At 40.9% G+C, this 24406-nt stretch overlaps 1 protein-coding gene across 2 annotated transcripts in view; it reads right to left on the bottom strand.

The window, feature by feature from the left end:
* Window positions 1-23983, bottom strand: part of spock1 (SPARC (osteonectin), cwcv and kazal like domains proteoglycan 1) — a 105278-nt gene extending 81295 nt beyond the window's left edge. Inside the window, exons 1-2 of one of the 2 annotated variants that reach the window (XM_069170538.1) lie at window positions 23829-23983; window positions 23120-23257 (exon numbers count right to left, since the gene is read on the bottom strand). In XM_069170538.1, coding sequence (XP_069026639.1) covers window positions 23120-23254 — 135 coding nt within the window. In that variant the 5' untranslated portion in view covers window positions 23255-23257; window positions 23829-23983. The remainder of the gene's footprint in view (window positions 1-23119; window positions 23258-23828) is intronic. The other variant, XM_069170537.1, reaches the window with a different exon arrangement.
* Between the last annotated feature and the right edge of the window lie 423 nt (window positions 23984-24406).

Here is a 24406-nt window from a genome sequence, read left to right as displayed (position 1 = left end):
CCAGTGTCTGCTATCCAGTTGGTCTGAGCAGGATGAACAAATAGTACAACAAGAGGAAGCAGCAGAACACAAGTGAACATAATCCACTGTAAACATGAAGGGTGCTTCTACCTCCACAATACTAGGCATCCTGAGCTCCTGCTTTCACTACCCACCAGCATCCCTGAGCCTATATTTAATCATTGGTCAGGTCAGGTCTTATATTAACAGATCGAGTTGGGTCCGATGTTGATTTCTAGAAATAACTGCAGGTAACAGTTTGGTTCATGTTGCACACAGGTTGTGTGGTGGACGGTACAGGTTTGCTATTTGCTGAACCCCTGCAGACTCCGCTCCAAAGACTCAAAAAATAAATATTAAAAAAATATCAAAAACAAAAAGCAACCTTACATGGGTGAACTTGTTTTAAAATGTTTTATTTGTGGTGTTACTGATCATATGGAGAGAATAAGCCACAACTGGAAAAAGGCATAAAAAAGGTCTAGAAGAGGCAAAATGGAGAAGTTATTGTTATTTTGACTCTGACTTTTGCTTATAATAATGTGAGGACAGATTTCATGGAGCTCAGGACTCTAAACATTTAATTACTACTGCTATTACCGCTCTCAAATCAGACTGTAGATGAAACAGGTGTTCTGCACTACGGGTGTTCGACCAACCACATGGAAAATAGCCAGCATATAAACTGCGGGCTGCTCATTCATCACAACACAACATCAACATTGATGTTCATTTGAACAATTCGGTGTTAAAAATGTATAGTTAGGATCCCAAGCTGAATGAGCGAATAATACAGGGACATTAAATATAGCAAAGTAACATTAAAAGGTCGATTCATCAATTGAGAAAAGCTATGCGTCTATCTATACCCATCTTTACAAAAAGTACTAGTGGGCCTATTTAAATAAATTGCACGTGAATAAATAATAGTGAGTAAAAGTTATGATTAGCCATTACAATGAGGATCGATTAAAACGAATGCAATTAAAATAAAAAATAAAAAGCAAATTCATATTTTAATGGCATCTTTTCCAATGTATTTGTACTTTATATTTTCTGTTTTTATATCTGCATGTATGTGTTTGGAAAGTTGTCTTTTAAAAGTGTTATGTATATAAAGTGTATTATAGAAATAAAGTTGATTAAATTCTGAATACGAATGTAGCTTTAAGAAGAAATGGGTAACTATGGGATGATTCATACATTTATGTCTGAAGTTATTACTACAGCGCTCTGCTATATGTGGTTTCAGAACCCCTGCTAGTTTGACCCATCTTGTCTTTCTTGTTTTACACAAGGACACTCCAGCAATAATATTCCTGCCTCTCAGTAATCGTTGGTTTGTGGTTTCATAGTGAAGTCTCACAGCCTCCTTCAGTTTGTTTCCTCAGAGGCTTGTTAAACCACTGTAATTTATTCTGGCATCAGAAATAATAAATTTGATTGATGTTACCATTATACAGCAAGACTGCATGAAAAGTGTAATTTTATGCATTATCCCCATCTATGGCCTTTGATAACGACTTTCTATGACTCCATCCCAGACATAAAGAAGAGTATCTTACTGAGGCAAAATAACAAGGATCAGCTTGATAAACCTGTTGGTTCAGACTGACTTCTAGAGGTAAGCATTGCACTTCATGGGAAATTGTAATACGACTCCTGATGTATGAAAACATAAATGAATAAAAATAACAGAGTTCTATATTTACATTTTCTACTAGCTGTCAAAACTCTGAGAAACTTGGCAGGGCTCAGTGAGTTTACAGTGACCTCGTCATCTTTTAAACAGCTTTAAGGACATTTTTAACACCACCACAATATTTTATAATATTTCATTTGATTACAATTTTCTATCCACCTTACTATATAATATAATGACATTGTTTACACTAGTTCTGATTATTCGTTAGAATTGTTATACTATTATGTATATTGGGCTGTCATCATCATGACATATTTGTTGAGCATTAATTGTCATACAAATAGTTGCGATTTTTTTTTGGTCTTTTCATATGCCACAATTATCATATAAACCTAATTATACACATACAACTTATGAAAGAAAAGGTGGGATTTATTTGCTGTGATGATGGCTTTACAGCTAAATCCATGATGGCAATATCAATCAGTTGAATATTTGAAGTTAAGAGCCTCAAGATAAATAGTCCATGGAAGAAGAAATTCTCCCCTCATATCCCATTAAACCAGAACAGAAGAAGGAGGCGCAAAGAGGGGACGTCATTAAAAGAGCGCCATTCAAACTGAAATGGTGGAAAATGGCGTGGAAATAATGATGGAACCATTTCTGCTCTGTTTCATTCAGCTGTTTTAAACAGATGAATGGAACATATTTTTAACGATTATGCAAAATAACTGCAATCAACTCAAATAATTGCAACAGGGCGATTATGTAATATTTGTGACAGGCCTACATGTATGATTTTAGTCTGTGTGTCCTGTCCAGAGGTTCTTTAAATGATGAAGAAAAGATCTGTTTTCCAGTTTGCAGGTTGTTGCACACGAGCCAGAGCTGAACACTGACAGTGGGATATTCATGACACCCATATCAGGATTATCACACACCCAGTGCATTAGAAAACGGTGGCGCTAGTAGGGTACATCATCACATAAGTCATTAGACTTAACAGTCGATTCCTCCAGTTAACAGCAGTCAGACTAAAGGCGGTGGGGTTTTTCTTATTTGTGATGAAATCAAACTGTTCTGTGTGTGTGTGTTGAGACTCAGGGGAGAGCTGAGGAGCAGAGCTACAAATCTCAGCTGTCACACTCGAGCCCGGAGGCCTGTACTGTAGTAACCAAGGCTGTACCTGCTAAGACACATACAAACAGACTTACAGGCTCAAAGTCCACAAACCACTGTTGCCAGCAGCACGGATCTCTGTGTTTGTCTGTGTAACCCAGGCTAAAAGAAATAGTACAAAACCCTGCAGTCACACTTACACACCACCAACCAGAAAACATGTATAACAGCACACACCGACAAACACAGTCATTATGTTTGGTGTCGTCCATGATTACAGCTCGGGTAGATATTTGTCCCTTTGTTACTCACTTAAAACACACTAAAGTCACCAAAAAAAGTAAACAAATAGAAATTACAGACTTACCTTTACCAGTGAAAGATAAAGATCAGAAAAGACATGAAAGAAAAAAACAATAAAATAGTATGTTAGGTTAAAAACTGATGTGCTGATGATGTGTGTCTAGGACGCAGACATTAAAAAAACACGCGCACAAGGCCGTGTTTTGTGCACAATTAAAAGCTCACAAAATCACAGCATGACTTTTATCAATTCACCTCAGTATTGTACAAAGACACTAAATATTGTATAGCTTTTATCATCCTTCTATCATCAAATAATTGGACGCAAACTCTCCAAATGCACATACACACAGACGTTTAATTAGAACTGTGATCCAACATTTGCGTTTGTGTGCGAAAGAAGTTATTGCCAAAGTTATAAAGTTGGACTTTCAGCAATTATGTTACATTCCCCTCAGATTAACCTCTTTTTTGTGAGTGTTTTAATTAAACCCTGAACTACAATAATAATTAAAAAAAAAACAAGGGTTGCCATTAACCCTTTCAGTCAACCATACCAAATATCACACCGGCTGGCGTTGAACAGGTGACGTTCTTGGTCTTATAACAGTGTTAGCATGAAAATTCGCCATTATCCCCCTATGTTTTATGAACAAATTAAGCAATCATCACTATTCTGCCAGATTGGATCAGCCATGGAATAAGTTACTGTAGTCCCATCAAATCAGGGTTCCAGCTTCCATCTGGTTGCTTCACCGCCTCATGAAACTGATCTCCGCAGAGATCCTACAGTTATCATGTGGAGGTAATGCAGTTTCTGTGTCTCAGGATGTCAGACAACTGACAGATTTTCCACTATGGCAAGCAGCATCCTGTGTGGCATATGGCCACACGCATATGGCCACACACATACACACACACACACACACGCACACACACACACACACACACACACACACACACGCACACACACGCACACACACGCACACGCACAACACACAAATACAGGCACACGTAATGGTAAAAAAAGTACTTTCACTGCAAGTGAGCCACAGAAACTCTCACCCACTCCCTTTCTGGAAAGCCAGTCAGAGAAAGTCAGAGTGGGTAGGTATTGGCTGTTCCCATCTAAATGTCAGAGCTCTCATCATGAAAAGTGGCAATAATAAAAGTAAGAACACATACAAGTAGCAGAGTCATAAACGTTTTCATTTGGACGCGTGTGCAGGTACATGTGTGTGTGCATTTGTATACCAGGGTAGATTAATGTTGGTGCACATCCAATAAATTTTGAATTGTTGATTACTTCAAACGAAATATAATTAAGATCATTAAACAGACCACTTAAACTACATGAAATACCAGCCTGATTACATTGTGTATTACATAAATGCATCTCTGCATGCACACATAATTACTTGTATTCCAATTAAAGCTCCATCAGTAACAGCTGACACTTAATAGCATTAAATGGTAGGTTCTGGTTTCTGTAAAGTTTCACAAATCAAGATGTGCATTTTCCCATGACAAGCACATATCTTCTACTTAACTACTGCACATTCTCTGTGCAACCCTAAACCTCACTGCCAACAATACAAGGGGGCACAAAGTGACACAAGTGGGATCATCTGTTTCTTCCAAACTGCCTCCCTCTGTTGGCAGCCACAAGTCACATTAGTAACGTTACACTCGTGCTCCAAAGAGGAAATGCAAAGATAAAATCACTAAATGCACACCAAGCTCAGCCTAATCAAAGTAACAAAAGCACCAGCTACAGATACGGCTGGGTATCAAACTTCGATAGTTTTATGGCATGACCGAATTGAAAAATGCCTCGTCATTTGTTACCAAATTTCAATACACACACGCTACATCCACACCAACACGTTTTCATTTTAAAACAGAACTTTTGCTCCGTTTTCACTGGAGTAAACGTCATCAGTGTCAGTGAGACACAGCGGTATGTAGCCTCTACTGGAACAGCCCGCACACACATATATATATATATATATAAAACTACTGCGTTTCAATTTATGTAGCTTCAATCTTGCATTTCACGAAATGTACACGTGTGGAAGCTGTAATCATTGCTGTAATATGATCAATACCAACTGCTTTACTGACATAACATCAGGCCTAAAGTATAATATAAAGTCATTTATAAACTGCAATACATCTTATGTTGTTTACAGACTTGAGTGTCCATGTGGCTGTTTCAACATTGGAAGAACAAAATGTAAACAGAAAGCCAGACTGGTTGAACATAAACATGCTATTGGAACCCACAATATCCAATGGCTTAACATTACAAAGAGGCTGACCACGGAAATTGTAATTCATTGAGGATATCTGGTATTGAGCATATAGAAAAGTCAGTGAGGGTCAGCAACAGGTTAAAAAGGCTCTTACAAAGGGAATCATTTTGGATCTTTGGACCGGGATACTCCAGTTTGAATGGAGAACTTGACTTATCTCCATTTTTGTAACTGTGCCTTTGTGTATTTTTTTTTCTCTCTCTCTCTTTGGAAAACTGGGTAAGTTTAAATGATACTTGCCACTGAATGTTTAAATGTATGTTAAACTACTAAGCGATTTTAAGATTTTGATTAATATCTGCATTTGGTTTCTAGTCCGGACATTATTTTCCGATCATGTGTCTTTACCTGCTCCCATGTAGTGGGTGACAGTTCATTGGTCCATACTGGTCATGCAAAATGTGTAGTACATGTCACCACACATATAAGCAACTGCCCAAAAGCAGCACCTGATGAAGGCCTTAGAGGCTGAAACGCGTTGGCATGAGTTTTCACTGATTGAATAGCCATGACTGATTAAAGGCTTTTTAAATAATCACCATCTTGATTGCCTCAGATTTCTTCAAGTTTACAACTTAAACTGTTTGATCCCCAAACTGAAGAACACCAAAGGGACAACAATTCACACACCCGAGCAGCACTCCACACTGACAGTTTTTTGACAGAATTCTGAATTTAATGCTGAATAATTTGCTGATACCAGTCCTTTGTGTCAAAAAGGGATGCACTGGCCCATTGTGATGTTGTTGTTGTTGCTATTTGTTTCTTTACTACAATTTGAGCACAAAGTACTGTTTTATGATAGACTTGAGCCAATCAGTTTCATTTCTTATATCGCCTAACAAATATGCTGATTACAATATGTCTGATCAGCCAATATAAATGTAATACCGGCCCGCCAATGTATCATACAGGCTCTAATGCAGTGCAAATGAAAGGTTCTGGCCAAATAAATCCCATAATTTCAGTACTTAAAAAGGCCCCGTCCCAAGTGAAGCCGTGACTGCCAGTATTGGCAGGGATGGACCTGTTTTATCTGCCAGTCCCAGATAAAAGAGGCTCCCAGTATTGATCAACAACATCCCTGCACACCTTATTATCCAACTCAAAATCCATGAGAAAGTCACTGGGAATGTGCCAAAGGCTTGTGCTTTCAAGGTTAAGAGCATGTACACACACATAACTACGCACACGAAGACACACACGCATGCGCGCACACGCACACTGAAGGCAGACAGAGAAGAAGAGAGTAGGTTTAAAGAGATGGACCTTATTCCATGTGGGCTGCTGGGTGTGTGGCTCATTAAAATGTGATTGAAGCTGCTCAGAGGCTGACTCAGCGCAGTTTAATTAAAGCCGTCAAACAGTTCTCATGTCACCCTCCAACATATGCATTCATTTATTCATTTTTCCCACCTCTCTCTTTCTCTCTCTCTCTCGCTCTATCATCAATCTCCCTTTATTCATCCTGAACACATGACTGGCCATTTGCCTTCATTATTCCTCCCATGTCTTCCCACCCATTGCTCAATCACTGGGAGTGCTATTGTCAACACATACAACGTGTCTGTATCACCGCTATGACACAGGAATAGGAGATGGAGTGTAGAAAATGAGAGAGGTGATTTCATTACTCTGGTTGTTATTAAGTAGGAGGATTTCCAGTCATCACAAAGCATGGCCTGCGGAACCGTAGTTATCACTGCAGCCTTCATTTTTACCACAAAATATTCAGCGACATTGTTTAAAAACGAGAACAAGGTGCCGCTCAGTCTATCCTTATGTACATACGGCTCTACCGCATATATGTTGAGACTGCTGCACTTGTGCATGCCTCTTTTTTTTTTTACCTTGACGAAGGACTGCTCCCAGTTTGATAACCCTCTGGTGAAACATTAACAATGACTAGGATTGATTGAAAAATGATTTGTAACAAACTCAGGTCTGTGTCCACTTTCATTTGTAACGGACAGCAGTTGAAGCAGGATCTTTACAGAATGCGTCCTTTACTGTCATTTTAATGACACACCAGAAATCTCTCCATGTTCAATAATGATCACACATTAAAAACATACATTACCAACACATATCCATCCACCCATCCATCATCTTCTGCTTATCCGGGGTCGGGTCGCATTGGCAGCAGGCCAAGCAAGCTGACCCAGACTTCCCTCTCCCACGCAACATTTTTCAGCTCATGCTGATCCCGAGGCGTTCCCAGGCCAGCCAGGAGATATAATCCCTCCAGCGTGTTCTGGGTCTCCTTCCAGTTGGGCGTGCGCAGAAAACCTCCAGAGGGAGGCGCCCAGGAGGCATCCTGATCAGATGCCCGAACCACCTCGGCTGACTCCTTTCGACGCGAAGGAGTAGCGCCTCAACTCCAAGTTCCCTCCTGATGCTCTGTGGCCAGCACAGAAGTTCAATAACAAAACACCGCTCGGGTTCAGATCAGGCAGGCCGTTCCTCCCAATCACCCCGACAGGTTTCTCAGTCGTTGCCCACATGAGCGTTGAAGTCTCCCAGGAAAACTATGGAGTCGGCGCCCTTTCTAGGACTCCCCCCACCAACTTCAAGAAGGCCGGATACTCCGAACTGCTGTTTGGTGTAAAAGCCCAAACAACAGTCAGAGTCTTCCTCCCTGCAACCCGCAGGCGCTCAGCCGGGGGCTCGTGAGTATCCCCACTCCCACCCGGCGCCTCTGACCTTGGGCAACTCCAGAAAAGGATAAAGTCCAGTCCCTCTCCAGGAGCTTGGCCCGCCGCCCGGTCTGCATTGCACCCTACCCCGATGCTCGTCCCTGCGGGTGGTGGGTTCACAAGGTGGCTGCTCCATGTTCTTTCTTCGAGCTGAGCCCGACCAGGCCCCATGGGCGAAGGCCCTGCCACCAGACGCTCGGCGGCGAGCTCCCCTCCTGGGTCTGGCTCCGGAAGGGTGGCCCCGTTTCCCTGATCCGGGCGAGGTGACCTCAGACCCGTGGGCTGCTATTCATCGGGGGGTCTTTGTGAGCCGCTCTTAGTCTGGGCTCCCACCTGAGACCAGTTTGCCTTGGGAGACCCTACCAGGGGCTGATGTCCCAGACAACATAGCTCCCAGGATCACTGAGCCACTTAAACCCCTCTACCACGTTAAGTTGCCGATTCGCGGGGGAGTCCCCCCTCCCCTCCCCGCACAAACACATATATGACAGTAAAATTGCTTCACATTTGATTTTAATTACCATAATCACAGACTAACCATCAGCATTGTAGTATTTAATTGCTTGTCCTTATGTTTTTGTGACTCAATGACCTTGACCATATGAACAAGAGTGCATAAAATGTACACAATCTGAGCTGATCAGAAGAAAGACCCCTGAAGCACTGCAGAATTGTAGTTAAATGAACTCTGGTATTCCAGTTTGATTTAATGCAATATTAAACTTTGTTGAATGGTGCTTCATGTGCAAACAGTGACACTAATCTCTGCATAGGTGTCAGTAAATAATTCGGTTGTATTACAATATATGTTTTAACATAATCAAGGTTATCTTTTGTGTACCCATATAATGCTAGTCGTATGAATGAATTTGTGCGTCATTTAACCGTAAACTAATTGCTTGCTATCCTCCAGTGTGTAATGCAATTTATCTGCATTATGACTATGAATAAAGCAAACCTTATCAGATTCCAAATCCACAAACACTTGTGTATGTTTGCTTTGTGTTATGAAACCATCTGAAGCCAAATGGAGAATCGAAAATACAGGCTTAGTATCAGTGTTCTAGGCTCATGCTGGTGGTTTACTGTACATGTCTATAGGCGCCAAGTATTAATTCCTTAGATTAAAAAAAGAACAAGATCAAAGATGTCAACTTGTACGTGCATTTAACTTTTATCATCAATTATGGTTCAGTGTAGAATAAAAGAAATAATGTCTCTGTGACACTTCATAGTCAAAATTTTGTTCCATGTCATCCAGTCAGTCTTTCAAAACAACTCCTTAATTACTACAATTGCATTGTAAATGCTATAAAAAAAAAAAAAAAAAATTAAAATCACCAAATGACTTTTGATTTATGTTTCTCCTTCAAACCTATATCTTCAATATCAAAAAAATGTCAATTGCCTACAAGGGATAAAAACACCATCTGGCCTAAATCTGGTTACTCGTGTCTCTCTGGGTTTGAAAGTCAGCCTGAAACAGGACATCCAGCCAGCTGTTACTCTGACAACACTGTGGCATCTGATTGGAGTGGTCGTGTGCTGCCAGAGGAAAATGGGTGCAAAGTCGGCAGTGATAAGCCAGAACTCCAATACTAGCACCAAAGTCACCCAAATCAACAGCAGCCCTTGTAGCTGAACTGTTAAAGCAGAACGCTGTGTCAGTACAGTTTTTATCCACTTGAACTTTTATTTGTGACCCTAAACACAGAGCAGAAATTACTCACTCACCACCACTCTGACAGAATCACACAGAGGCCAACAACAAACTGGATTCTTCTCCATTAAGAGCAGAGATCAACAACATGGAGCTGACCGTGGTGCTGAAATGTAATGCATGGATTACAGCTGGGGGAGTAATAGCAGCAGAATTTTCTATGTTGAAGTTATGTAAGCAATATGTTGCCACTATGAATGGCAACGTGCATTTCTTCATTGGTCAGCCTGCCACTTTTGTCAAGTCGTTCATGTTTGGAGGAAATTACTGAAATGTTAAGTAAAGCCTGACAGAGGCGCTAATATGACTGCAGCCCTGTTATTCTGGCTGGCTATTTTGTGACAGCGAATGGAAGAAACAGACAAGAAATGTGGTGAGACTAAGAGAGAAAGGGATGACACGTAACAGCAAAGATTGTTGTAATAACATGGTGAGCATCCGAGACTACTCGGCCATGAAAAACTAAAAAGTTAATTGACAAACCATTTGAAGAAGCATCAGTCCCTTGGTAGCAGCTCCAGTAAGTGTTCAAATAAACTAATGCTGTCTGACTAGTAGGTCACGCGGTAGCCCATGCCCACAGGGTAACAGTCCACAAAAACATACGAGAGTCCAGGACTTCAGTTACAGTATAAATTCAAGCCCTCAGGCCTCAGCCACATATTATCAATATTTTCAGTTCCCCAGAGTTTGTTTGTCATATACAAGAGTGCAGCAGAGGGAGTTACCTGTTCTAGTTTATTTCTTTAAGTGTATTTGTACGGGGGCAAGAAAACAGTCCCCGTACTGTGAGTTCTGTGGTAAGGAGTTCCAAATTTCTGAAATAAAAAGGTGCCTGTCAAAATGCAAATTTATGAAAGGGAACCTTACAATTCAACACTTTTGACGGAAATACCAAGGCTTTGAGAACATGACATGATTGAAACTGAATATATTTCATTCTTAAGAACATGGAAGTGGTGTGACCTTATCAGCTTTCTCTCCCAAATTTGAACCCTTTCCTGCACGCATTTTGATGGCACATCATAAAAATTATCCCACTTCATTTCTTGGTTCATTTTGGGACATTTTAACAATAAAAATATTGTTTTCTTTTTGGGACACCCCCCCCCCCCCCCCCTTCCACACACACACATACACACTTAGAAATGTTGGTGTTTAACTAAAGGCCACTACCTACAGCAATGTCCCAAATTGATGTGGGAGTTAGGACAGGACCCCACAGCATAGCGCTCGCACCTTTTTCTCTATTCCAATCCTCAGCTGTCATTGCCGTCAATCCCACTGTCTTCATTGTGTGATGGTTTTGGCTTCGCATGCCGATCTTGTTCTTTTTTTTCATAGAACAATCTTACATACATTTTTCTGGCAAAATTTGGTTAAAGAAGTTAATTCAAATTAATATAAACAATAACAAATATATTTAGTGCATGTTTTCTGTACAAATACATGTAATAGTATGTGATTACATCCAAACACATTGTAAGTAAAACCTTTGTTAAAAAGAAACAACATTGCCCTGGGCAACAAAAGGAAAACTGGATTTCTGAACATGTTAAATGAATAAAACTTAAAAAAAAAAAAAAACCTGACAAAAGTCTTCTTTACACCTTTATACACACAAATATAGTTTGTATTTGGTGTTCATGTCATTTTAAATTAGATTACAAAAGCCCTGAATGTTACCGTCTTCTCTCACCGTGTGCTCATGTGATCATGTGTCAGGAAAGGATGTCCCGCCTTCAAATGATGCTTAATAGTGACTCCTACACCTTATTGGAGCATTCTTTAATACCTTTTTGACCATTGTGATTGGTTGCAATTTAAAGAAAACTTTCCGTTGCCTGAGGGCAACAATGTGCAGTAGAGGGTTCGGCTTGCTTATTTGTGATCATAAGATCACAAGATGATAACTTAATAACTTAAGATGTGAAAAGGTTAAGGAATGTATAACATTATTTGTAGCATTGAATGTCTAACAGTCTAATGAGTCTAAATGTAGGTTTAATTAATAAACCTTTTACAGTTTCTCAAATTTTAGGTGGGACTCAAACAAAAGGCCAACATATTGTATTTTTGAAATCTGCTCAGTAGTACTGTATCTATCAATTTTAAAATGTTATTTACTGGAAGAGACTTAACACAGTTTTCTTAACGTTGAGTGTAAAAAATGAGTTTTCACAAAATGCTGCTGTGGATGCTGTGAGGAATACGAAAAGGCACTAAAAGCTACAAGGAACAAATCTGCCATATCTTGGTGTCAATGTCTCCCTCCCCTCTCCGTGTCTCCCTAGCATCTCCGAGCATCACATGACCTCCTGAATTATTGAAGCAGACACGACATCTCTCAAACCAACAGACACACACACACACACACACACACACACACACACACACACACACACACACACACACAAACAGTAACTGTATCCCTGCCCTCGGGGGGGGGGGGGGGATTAGATAATGATCAATTGAATCTGACATGGTTTTAGAGATCAGAAACATCAGAGTGTAGAGGAGAGGTGCTGACACTGATCGAAAAGAGGACTGGGGAGGTGTGAAAAACAGAAACAGTTATTTCCCATTGTGACGCTGAGGGTTGGGGAGGCAACTTTCAAATGTGATCTGAGAGAGACGGCCCACTAGCAAATTAAATCCAACGCATTACATAATTGATTAGACGGCCGCCAAAACACAAAGTGTAGCGTAACAATTTATCCAAAAGACTAATGTGTAATTTGAATGCTGTTTGCGTGATTATCTGCATCAGCAATGACTGGGTTCATCATCTCAGTAACAACTAGTGTGATTACAGGGAACAAGCAGAGGGAGACACATACAATCAATCATTGTATGAAGCTGATTTATAAATGGCAAGATAAATCTCATTACATGATAGTGGAAGAGGAAAATATTATGTCCAGAGTGTGGCTGCAACCTATTGCTGGAAACAAAAAGTGATTATTATGACTGAGAAGTGAAAACAACAACACTAAGAAATATCTTTCTCTGTCTCGCATTCACATTCCTGCTGATCTTGAAAATTGGCTTTGAGATTGTTACTTTAATCTCTTGCACTACTGACTGGTTGACATTTTTGGTTAGGATCAAAATAGCCATTGGATGAGTTGCATAAAATTTGGTACAGGAATTTATGTTCTCCAAACGAGGAATTGTAATAAAGTTTGATCCCCTGATCATTTTCCTAGACATTGGACAATACAAAAATGCTGATAATACAAACATCCTAACATACAATTGGATGCTAATATTAGCATTTAGTTCAAAGCCCCACTGCTGTGTTGGAGAGCCTCGCATAGCCGCTAGTAGTAGCTGTATTCTTCCAATAATATTATAATTTTGTCAGAATCAAAGAAAGAGATGCCAAACTAAAAAGGATGTGAAAGAGAAAAAGAAAAGAAATTCAATTAATAAAGACTAATCAGGAGGAAAATGTCTTGTATGCCCCACTTCAATGTGTTTTTGAGTTCAAGCACCACTTGGCAATCCCTTCCTTTTTGCAGCTACAAAAAATGTAAAATCGTCAACATCCAAAATTGCCCCAGTAGAGTCCAAGTCTGAGGAAAATGTACAGTTCTCATTTAAAAAAGGAACATGGCATCCCTTACAGAGCTAATCTTTTTGCTCCACACAAAAAAATATGCATTTCATTTCAGATATGTGTTGGTTTATATTCCAGGATCATATTCCATAATAAAAGGTTTAAATAAAGAAAAGCAATGAATAAAAGAGCAGGCAGCAGGAATGAACAAAAGACCTCACACGCAAAACAACAATGCTATCACTGTGCCAAAAGTGACTTCCTAGTAGGCAGAGTGACAAGCAGACAAATAGGGCTGCTATGGCTCCTCTCCACTCATAGAGTCAACTTATAAAACAGATTAAAGGAGGACAAATCAAACACTGGCATATGGAGCAGTGTAGAGGGAGCCAAACCCCGAGGAAAATCATCTCATCACACACGAGAACCGGCGCACAGTGGGGATGACAGCTTCATCAATGGCAGTGATAATATATATTATATATATATTTATATATATATATAGGAACACAGGGAGAGATGCAACACAGACAGGAAGTTGATTTTGGTAATGCAGATACAGCGGATGAAGTTGCCATAAAAAAATTGCAATCATTACGTCATCTTTTTTTAACATTGACGACCTCCAGTTTCTTTTTGTGGGTAATGACAGTAGGATTGATTTGCAACATTGACTGCATTGATCTAACACATCTGGAGATATTAAGAGATGTAGCTAATTATATCATCAATCATATCATCTCACAGTTACATTTAACTGTAGGCTAGTGAAGGTAACAATGCTCAAAATGTGCAGGAGAGGTACTACAATGGCCTGACTTTGCCGGACTATAGCTCACTGCTTCAGGGTTTTTTTTCCGCTGTAATTATAGTCTGGAAACTGTGTTCGTATGTAGGTTTGCTGGGGTACTCTAAAGGGCGGACCAATCAGTGTCCAGTTTGGGTGGCTAGACGTAGTCGGAGGGTTGGTAGAGTTTCGGTAACTACGATGGTCAATGCCGATTGATGAAAGGCAGCTCCAGTAGTTTCAAAGTTAACCCGTGGTCTATACCCGGGATGCAATGACAAGAAACAATTTCCTATGGAGAGTGGCCCATATATATTCACAAAGTAAATTTGGGTCTGGTAATACATGGCTACTGCAATGCAACCACTTTTATAAGATTAGAGACCAGATTTCGTCACGTATTACAGGAATAATAATGATAAGTGTTTAAAAAAATATATCTGCCTTCTGAGAAAATATAGTTCAAAGCAACAGAGACAAATACAGAAGCAGCAGTATTCCAGGTATTTTCTCATGGTCTGGCCATCGTCTGACTTTCTTTGTAAATCTTTCGACGGAAGCAGCAAATCAGACAAGATCTCTTCAAAATAATCAAGAGCTTAGCAGGAGAGCTTCATATCAGTGTCAAATAGACAGACAGAAAGACAATCCCCACAGAGAAAGAGTAGCGTTTGGGAGGGCTGCCATGATGAAGACGACTGAAAACACACACACACACACACACACACACACACACACATCCACACACACACGTTATTGATGATGGATTCCACATTTCTCCCTTTCTTCCATCCTGTGTCTGTCCGTCTGTCCATCTGTTCTACTCACAGTGTTGATGGGCTTCACATTAAAGCTCCTACTCTTCTCCTCTTATCCCACCATCTCCTTTTTTTTTTTTTTTTTTTTTTTTTTCAAAAATTCACTTTGTTATCAGTAGCCAAAATTACTGGCAATCCTTTAGCTCCCCTACTTTGTCTGTCTCTTTGTTGTAGCCTCCAATATGAGTGTGTTCACACACACACGCACCAACTATTCATCCTGGTTATAAGGCACGGTCACCTTTATTGTGCCTGTGACCGAATTGTCCTCCACTGGGTTAGTGTGCATCTTTGTGCCTTTTCACACCCTTATTGATTATATCAAGACTCCAATCGGGATTACCCTGCCCTGTAAATTTAGAGATTGATCTTTCCAAGAGCCTCGGGGTGGATGGGAGCCCGTGTGTGTCAATTCACACGCAGAAACATCAGCGGGACAGACACATGGAAATTTTCAGACAGCACACGACACAAAAAAAAAAAAAAAAAAAAAAAAATGCATTTGCAGCCACAACTATGCCATACGTGTCGCTCTACATGCACAACCACAGTCCTTCAGAGCAGTGACTAGAATTAGAATTCTCTAATTTGAAATCAATAGCTCAAAGTCAAAACTATGCACGACGAAAAAGAGCATGGATAAAGAAATGGGTTGAAAGGAGCAGAAAGCATGAGAAGGTTTATTTGGAAGGGCACAGTTTCATCAGAAATTACTGGAATATAAAAGGAGAGCGGGGAGAGCCGGGAGAGAGAGAGAACAGATGATAAAATGCATGAAGAGAAGGTATAGTGGCAGCTGAAGAGGGGAAAGAGAAATGAAGGGCGTGAGCAGGGTGGAGATAAGAAAGAATGACAGGTGTTCAGTGGAGTCTTCGCTTAATTGACGGAAATACTGTATGTCTGCTGGGGAGTATTCACTCAGAGGGTTTGTGTTTGTGTGTGTGTGTGTGTGCGTGTGCGTGTGCGTGTGCGAGAGATTGAAGGTGACGGTGACTCCAGGGTTCGTCTTTTCTAAGCTGCTCCTCTGAACTGCACCCCTCCCCTCCCTCTCAGCTGCACCATTCATACACACTAGAGCACAAACACAGATACAGAAGACGACCATTTAATTTGGGCACAGAGAGGTGCTCCCAGTTGTGAATGTGTTCACCGCGAGGCAACAGTGGGGCTGAAAAAGAACATGCATGCGCAGCAAAAACTCGTTCCTCCACATATGCAAAAGAAGGAGATGCGCGAAATAAGCCAGCAGACCAACAAGCTTTGAACTGAAAATAATAGTGTCACTTCAGATGCTTCCATTGAACAAAAATGAAGTGATTCGAAAATTCTCACACATACACACACAGAGCCCTCGTTTTTTGTTTTTTTTTTCTTCACAGCTGGAGTCTTTGACTGGCAGCCCCCCCCTCCCCTCCTCCCGATAGACTGTCGTTCTGAAGAGAGAATACTGCTGATAAAAAACGACAACATTTAATTCTCACTGTGAGGATGAGCTGCGAGAGGCTGCTGTAATGCTCGACGCTCTACATAGTTACAGTGTAACCACATGCGTGCACAGTTTGGAACTTGCAAAGTTTTTCAACGTGCCACCAAGCCCACCAGCTAATGAAAAGCCAGCCTGGCAATATCCAGCAGGCATCCAATGCCCCTCAAAAATATGATTTTAATGCATTTCTGTACACCTGACAGCATCCAAGCACGGTGGAAGAAGAGAATTTCACACAGAAAAAGGGTGAAAGTCGGGGGAGGGGGACAAGAAAAGCCTCTTTCAGGAGAAATAAACAACAGGCACAAAAGTGTGAAAACTTTTCCACTTCTTGAAGATAAAAGGGAGGCTGCTAGAATGGCAATGACAGCCTTTTCTGAGGAGAGGAGATGAGAGGAGAGGAGAGGAGAGGAGAGGAGAGGAGAGGAGAGGAGAGGAGAGGAGAGGAGAGGAGAGGAGAGGAGAGGAGAGGAGGCTTTTTAAAGTTCCTTTATTGAACAATTGCAAGGAAAATGACATCACTGTAAACCATCATTTTAAAAAGGAAAATGAAGAGAATATTCCTTTAAGAAAACAAAATCCACACTGCCAATCACAATAAACGATCCGAAATTAACCACCAGCTCTTGAACTTGAACCAGCTCAACACTGATAGCAACCTGAGCCCGGCAGATCCAGATATAAACAAACCAAATTAAAATTCCTGCAAAACCCCGAAAACATCTTTAGCCGAGGACACTGAATAAATAAATGTACCAGGGTCTTGAGTTTGAGAACAGAACACTCCTTTGGATCCAGGTGTTCAACGCCATGTATTGGTTGCTATTGTCTCATGTACAACCCCCCCTCTGGAGGTCTGCTGTCCCCAGTGTCATTTACCAAACCTACGGAGCTTGTTACAAACACAGAGTCCCTGGTAAACACGCCATTTTCTATCAGGCTGTGAACATAAGGCTTAACTTTCACAGACAACCACAGCTTTGTTCAATGTTGATGCAAAATATGTTGGTTTTTTTTTAAAATTCAACAAAAGCAAAGTTCTTAAATGTTAAATGTAACGTAAGCAGAAAGCAGAGTTTGTCTCCATAAAGTCCAGTCCAATTAATTCAAATACTAAACACACATTTAGCCTGATGCTAGAAGGTATTCGATACCCATACCAAGACGAGACCAAGCAAGATGACACAATCTCAGACAAGTAAGAGTAAACATTAATATACAACACTCGCACATTAGTTAAGTTATCTCTTTTTCCTGTCGGGCTCATGACATCCCAGGAGTCCTGTTGAACACATTTCACACAGATGAAACGTATGCTCAGGTTATAAAGTGACCCTCAAATGTAAATGATTACTGTACATTTACCTCAATACAAATGACCCAGTCATTTCCTTTCACAACACAAATCCACCAATATTAGACTCGCTCAGGCCAGGAGAGCAGAGCTGGCCCAAACCAGCCAGCTCAGCAATCTACAGACCACATTTGCTGTTAGACTTCACTACTGTATAAAAAGTAAATATACAAGGAGATTATCAAACTGTTGTTATCCAAACTTTAAACACTTATATTGCATGTCTCCAGTTTTATGACTTTGCCGTTTAATAAACTCTGCAATGTTACAACTATGATTGGGCCAAATTATTATACAGTATTTCTTCCATTTGCTGCCGAGGGCTTATAAAACTGCAGTAAGCAGCTCTGAAACGTAAGGTGAGTAAGGTGGAGTAATTACCTCCATAATTTAGAAACGGTGGAGGACCATAATTATCTTCTAAAGTTGAAGAGAGTGTCCTCAGATTCCAGACTTCCAAATATACGGTATTTCTGTCTGGAGGAGAGCTGGAGCGGGTGAAAGCCCACCACCAATGTGCTGACAGTGTGGACACTGGTGCCTCCACTCCAGGCTAAATCAGTCTAATTGCACTTGGATGCTCCATGGGTAGAGCTCTGTAACTAGATTTGGATTGGTTAGTAAGATTGTCTGTTGTTACTGCTGCTAGTTCTACCACTCTTCCAACTGGACCTCTCATATTCACTTTAGTCCTGACCAGAATACTTTGATGCGACCAACAACACAACACAGCTGCAGGCGTAAAACAAAGATGACCCCGTCTAAAACAGAAACACGGTTGAACCAGGTGCTGCATACCAATGTGTGTATATTCTCTGCAGCTATACTTTATTTGCATAAAAGCGTGTGAAAATTTAAATGTTGATTATAAACTAAGGAAAACTGAAATACCGTTGGCTTAAACAACAACAAGAAACAATTTACTTGGTCAAGAACCTTTAGGTATCCTCTGATGAGCCGAGGCAAATCTCAAAAGCATACAATCGACATAATAGAAATAATAGGCACTGCAGTAGAAAAGCAAATGAAGGCAATTAATCACAATGGAACTGTGACACAGTTGTGAGGATTTGGACGAGCTCACCCAGCAAGCTTGTCAACACACTTCAGTCTTAACATTGTGTCATGTATTACACAAATGTGCCCCTTTGTTCGCAAACCAGCTGAAATTAATTTCTACATCACGTATACAAGTCAGTAATAAAGACATTGGAGTTGTTTCAAATGAAAATGTTTTTAAACTGACAAAATGTTGGTGACAAGACATTTTTAAATCCCTACTGCATTTCTTTCCTCTATAAAAATGGATTAGATTAAAAGTCTCTATCGCTTAGATTACATTTGTCCTCCTCCACATTACAGTCAGGTTATTAGTAATGCAACTGGGCAGAAGCATAAATCTAACCCCATTTTCCTTATGTTTTCAAGATAAGCCACCTGAACTTTGATCATTTAACTATTTTACCGGCTCTTCTGCCAAGAAACGGACCCTCATGCATAATGCAGGGAGGGGGAGCAAGTGGCTCATCAACAGGGATGCAGAGTAAAACATGGCAGACAGAGGAGAATAGCAGAGAGGAGGAGTCACGGGTGAGGGCAGAGGGAGAGGGAGAGGGAGGGTTGGGGAGGGGACGGGTGAGGGGTGGTGGGTGGAGAGGGATATGGTTGAGGAAGCACGGGGTCATTCGCTGCTGCACAGACAGAGGATGAAAATGAGAGGAAGAGAGAAAAACGGAGGAAAAAAAGGTGGAGTTCACAACTTGGGGAACAGGATGGTGAATTGACTGACTGACAAACAGACATGAAGTGCTGTTGAAAACACCAACTGTGCTTCATTATGTAACAAAGGATTAAAGTGGAGATGAACTTCAGTCTATAATGGAACTTAATTGATACCCAATCCTCATAACATACAGCATATGTTTTTTTTTTAACCAATTATCCAATAAGTCTAGCTATTAAACAGGTTCGACATATTTTACATTTTGACAATCAAGTAATTATTCAGACTTCACCCACCATCTGTTCCACTGTGATATGCTCGTCTTCTAACTCTCATCCTCTTGAGCATTAATCAGCTACTTGACAATCTGAGTAATGATGACACTGTTTCTGAATAATTGTGTTTTTTATGATGTACAGTATTCTTCATATTGGCCACTTCTGTGACATCACCGATTATCTGCGAGTAAAACCTGGCTGATACTGGAGTTTTGGGTCCAATATCGATATTAAGAAGTAAAACAAAAAACAATATTGATATATTGGCCAATATTCTATACATATACATTAAATATGAACACGTTTTTTGCAATGATCCCTCAAATCATTGGGAGTTGAATCATTTTGAATAACAAAACACACGTAGAACAATTTCTAATTTACCCCAAGAATCTTTTTTTGCATTATTTTCCACAGACAAAGCATATCTGCATATCGGCCAAACTATAGACCATTACCAATATATCTCTGATAGGCAGGCCAATGAACAGGCCAAATCGGTCAGATTTGTGAATCTTGGTCACACAGACGATGTCAGTGTTAACTGAGGCATGTAAGATGGTGTTCTGTCATCAGCACCACTCTCATGTTGTGGAAATTTGGCAAAGCATTAAACGCATTTTGGCCACACCACCAAAAGACGTGTCTGGGAAGCCAGTCATGGAGAGGGGTAAAATTGGAATGTGAGGCTTATCAGTGCATTCTACGTCATTTCAAGTCATATTCTGATTAACAGGCTGGTAAATGTGGATCAGAGAGACTCAATGTGGGATTGTAGCTTTGGTGTTTTTGATTAAAAAAAGAAAAAGGTCAAAATTAGTCTTCATGTATCTGATTTACAACCAATGATGTCAGCACAAATTACTTATAATTTCCAACTTTCATCTGGCACAGCCGAGAATGTAAAGAGGCCTTGGAGCACTGTCCCTCAAGAACAGGCGGGCTTATCTTAATCAAATTTAGATGCTGGCAAGAAGGATTGTTTTGTAGGTTGAAATTGATTGATACAGACCAAAGTTCCTATTAAGATCTGTGATATTAGAGGATTTGGTGTCACAAACAGGAGGAGATAAATCAAAAAGAAAGAATGGAGGAGGAAAGAAGACAGTGGGACAAACAGCCAATGGTGCAGGAGACAAATTTCGACCATCAGATTTCCCTGTGATAGGTCTGACAACACACACACACACACACACACACACACACACACACACACACACACACATATAAACACTACAGCAGCTCCTATGTTTGGTTGGCAGCTTAAAATATTAAACATAAATGTCACAACCTTTCACCTATTCTATTGCTCCCCCTCTCCCATTCTCTCCTGCCCTCCCCCCTCCACTGACAGTTTCCTGTTAATGAGTTTAATTTGCGCAGGAGACCACAGAGTGGGATAAAGAGTGGGCAGCACTCACACAAGAGACATACGCACACACTGCCGGTAGTAGAGCTCTTGGCTGAGTGTATAGTGCCACGACCATCTCTCACATCACAGCTCCAGTATTGTATGGGAAAGGACAGCTTTAATAAGGCCAAAGTTAACTTCGGAAGTGTCTGGAGAACAGCAGCAAAGGACATCATAATGTTAAGAATGTGGCATCAAATGGAAGACTAGTGGTTATACTACTGTCACTATTAGCCTGATGATGACTGGAGAGTGTGCTAGGTCAATATAGACATTGAACCCTGCCTTTGTCAGTATTCTAGTCTACGTGTATGCATTTTAAATGTAAAAAAAAAAAGAAAAAAAAAGTGACTGGCAATAAAGTAATTCAGGCCAGAGCAAGCCGAGTATCATCGAGAGTATTTCGAGTAACAAAACTCGACATACTCAAAGAGGAACACAGGCGTGTCCTAATTCTTCTAAGAGCACATTGCATGTATAAACATCTCTGGGTGTTACGATTTGGTCTCTCTTGGTGAATTATTTAAGACATCTTGAGAGGTATCCTAACCTATTTAGGAGTCCCCAAGCAGATAGCTGTTACACAAACAGAGGTGAAGGTCATGTTGTTAAAAATCACACCATGAGGAAACATTACATACATTCCGTTTCAGTTTTTCATTGAAGCGGAGATGCTCAAACTCAAAGTGTACATTTTTATGGTTGCGTCACTCCTTCAAATTGGGATATCCTAGACGTCTTGTAAACGATTTCATACAAATTTCCCCAAACTTCGGGCTGATACATTTCTTCTAAAACAATAGAAAAATAGCTCTACGGGTTTGAGCAATGAGGCTGCACAGCAGCTGACTGATTCTCTGCTTCAGTGCTTACTTTACAGAAAGTACACATGTTGTGTCACTGTAGTCAAAACTTGAGAATCCCACTCACACTTCAAAGTGCACGTTCAGCAGCCTTATCTGAAGCATCTACTGCATACCACAGGCCTTTCATAAGTCACAGCGCAAGACCACTCAGTATTTTACTTTAAGTATTGCAAGCCAGTTTTCAAACCATGATGCCAAGACAATCATGGTTTCCACCAGAAGAACACACAAATGTTTATGCATTCATATATTTGATCTATACCTTAAATCTAGCCTTCAGACAACTATAGAGATAACATTACTTCGGATAAAGCAATATCATTCCAGGTGATGCCTGATATTGCATCCTTCAAGAAACAAGCCTCTGTGATTCACCTTAATGGATCTTCTAGAATAATGCACAACTGAACTGCACAACTACCTCAACATATAGCTCCCGGACTACAGCCTTTACATTCATCATCAGAAAAATCATTAAAAAAAAATGTCTTGTTAGGGAAGAAGAAGAGAAACTGTGGAGATGCGCTGTATGTTATGAAACGCCACTGCACTAATAGCTGTAACATAAAAAGCCACAGAGTCATGTTTTCTGATTCTGATTGAAAGTGATGATGTTAGTTGAAATCTATGTCAGAATAAAATGATGATGTGTCAGAATGTAAACACTGGCACAAAAAAACAGGCAATTCAGAAGGGAAATAATTCAGTGAGTCAAACCACAAGGTGTGAAGAATTTTTTTCCCCCTTCATGTGCAGAAGTACAATGTTGTTTGTCTCGGAGTCTGATTGGCTTTCAGTCAGGGTTTGAACCTGCTGAGTTTCTACAAGGTGGATTATGCCTGCTGGCAGGTGCTCAAGTACTCACAGGGTGTATCAAGGGCGTCTCTCGCTCTCTCTCTCTCTCTCTCTCTCTCTCTCTCACACATACATACACACACACACACACACAATTACTAAGACACACAAATATACAAACAATGAAGCTAGTTATATTGCCCATTTTTGGTTAGATATTAAGTTTCTGAATGAAACTCACATCTCTGAATCTGTTCCAGGGTCTGTCCTTGTTGTACTGAGCCACGGTGCCCAGCCATTTCTCGTTATTGTTCCCGGAGACCGCCGTTTCTATGCTCAGCAAGAGAGCCACGACAGGTAGCAGAAAGAAGAACATCTTCTGAAAGCAAAGATAACAGAGAAGAGAGAGAGAGGGGGGGGGGGGGGTAAGGAAAAAAAGGAAGAAAAAAAAAAAGAGAGGCTAAAGACACTCAGAGAGAAAACATACACCGAGGAGCGCAGGATGCTGCAAAGTGTGTGAAGAGCAGAACGAAGTGAAACACTTTACAGAACTCTCGCGCTGTGACGCAGAACGGGTCAGGATGGAGCGGAGAACAGCCGAACGGGGCACTGTTCAGGAGTGATCATTTCATCAAACTGCTGATCCTTCCTCTAATCGGATTATAAACATTGGAGAGTTGTCACCGCGGCAGATGGGGCACAGCGAAACGATTAGCTCCCGAGCTTCCCCCTCCGCCAATTTCAAAAGCAATTAGCGGCGTCAACACAATTGCCACCCCCACGGAGCTTTGTCTTGGCTCCCCTCTGCTTTTCTCCTCCATCCGACAGCAGCGCCGAGAAAAGTCGACAAAAACGGGCGAAAATTGACTTTCGTTGTAAATGTGGGTGTTTTTTTTTTTTGAGGGGGGGGGCCAAATTCCATCAGCGGACGGTAGCGGTGCATCACCTACCTGGGATAGTTTGTTGGTGTCCAAATGCGATTCCCGGGAGTAGAAAATAAGTCCACAGCCCCGGGCACTCTGGTAGCACCCGACTGCTTGTAGGATTGACGGCAAAAAAAAAAAGGGAGCAGCGAGGAAGAGCAGACCGGGAGCTTTCTCCTCCTCCTCGGTAACCAGACACCGCCTCCTCTCTCTCTCTCTCTCTCTCTCTCTCTCTCTCCCTCACACACACACACACACACACACACACACACTAACCGTGTCATTGATTTTCAGCAGGGGCTTTTTTTTTTTTCCATGTTCACACGCCAGAGCGCAGTCCGGATTTCAGAGCCATGTCCAAACGCTGTTCTGGGTGTACAAACACAAATGTCGTTTTAGTCACGCGCATCTGTAGTGAAATTGGTCCTCTTGTCCACCGTAGTAAATACAATTAAGTTACACAAACCATAAAATCAGTGTCGTGTTGGTGTCTGAAATGAGTCCAGTTTTCAGCGTCCCATGCGCCCGGTGGGTCGATCCGCTGAGGGTGTAGGGCGTTTTAGCACCGCAGGCCACATTAAACACTCCTTTTTTTTGTTTTAAAT

This window comes from Embiotoca jacksoni, unplaced genomic scaffold, assembly GCF_022577435.1.
Source record: "Embiotoca jacksoni isolate LCO1_2020_lvr unplaced genomic scaffold, fEmbJac1.0.p SCAF_5, whole genome shotgun sequence".
Lineage (NCBI taxonomy): Eukaryota > Metazoa > Chordata > Actinopteri > Embiotocidae > Embiotoca > Embiotoca jacksoni.
Note: the sequence above shows the minus strand (reverse complement) of the source record. Positions and strands in the feature narration are given on the sequence as shown.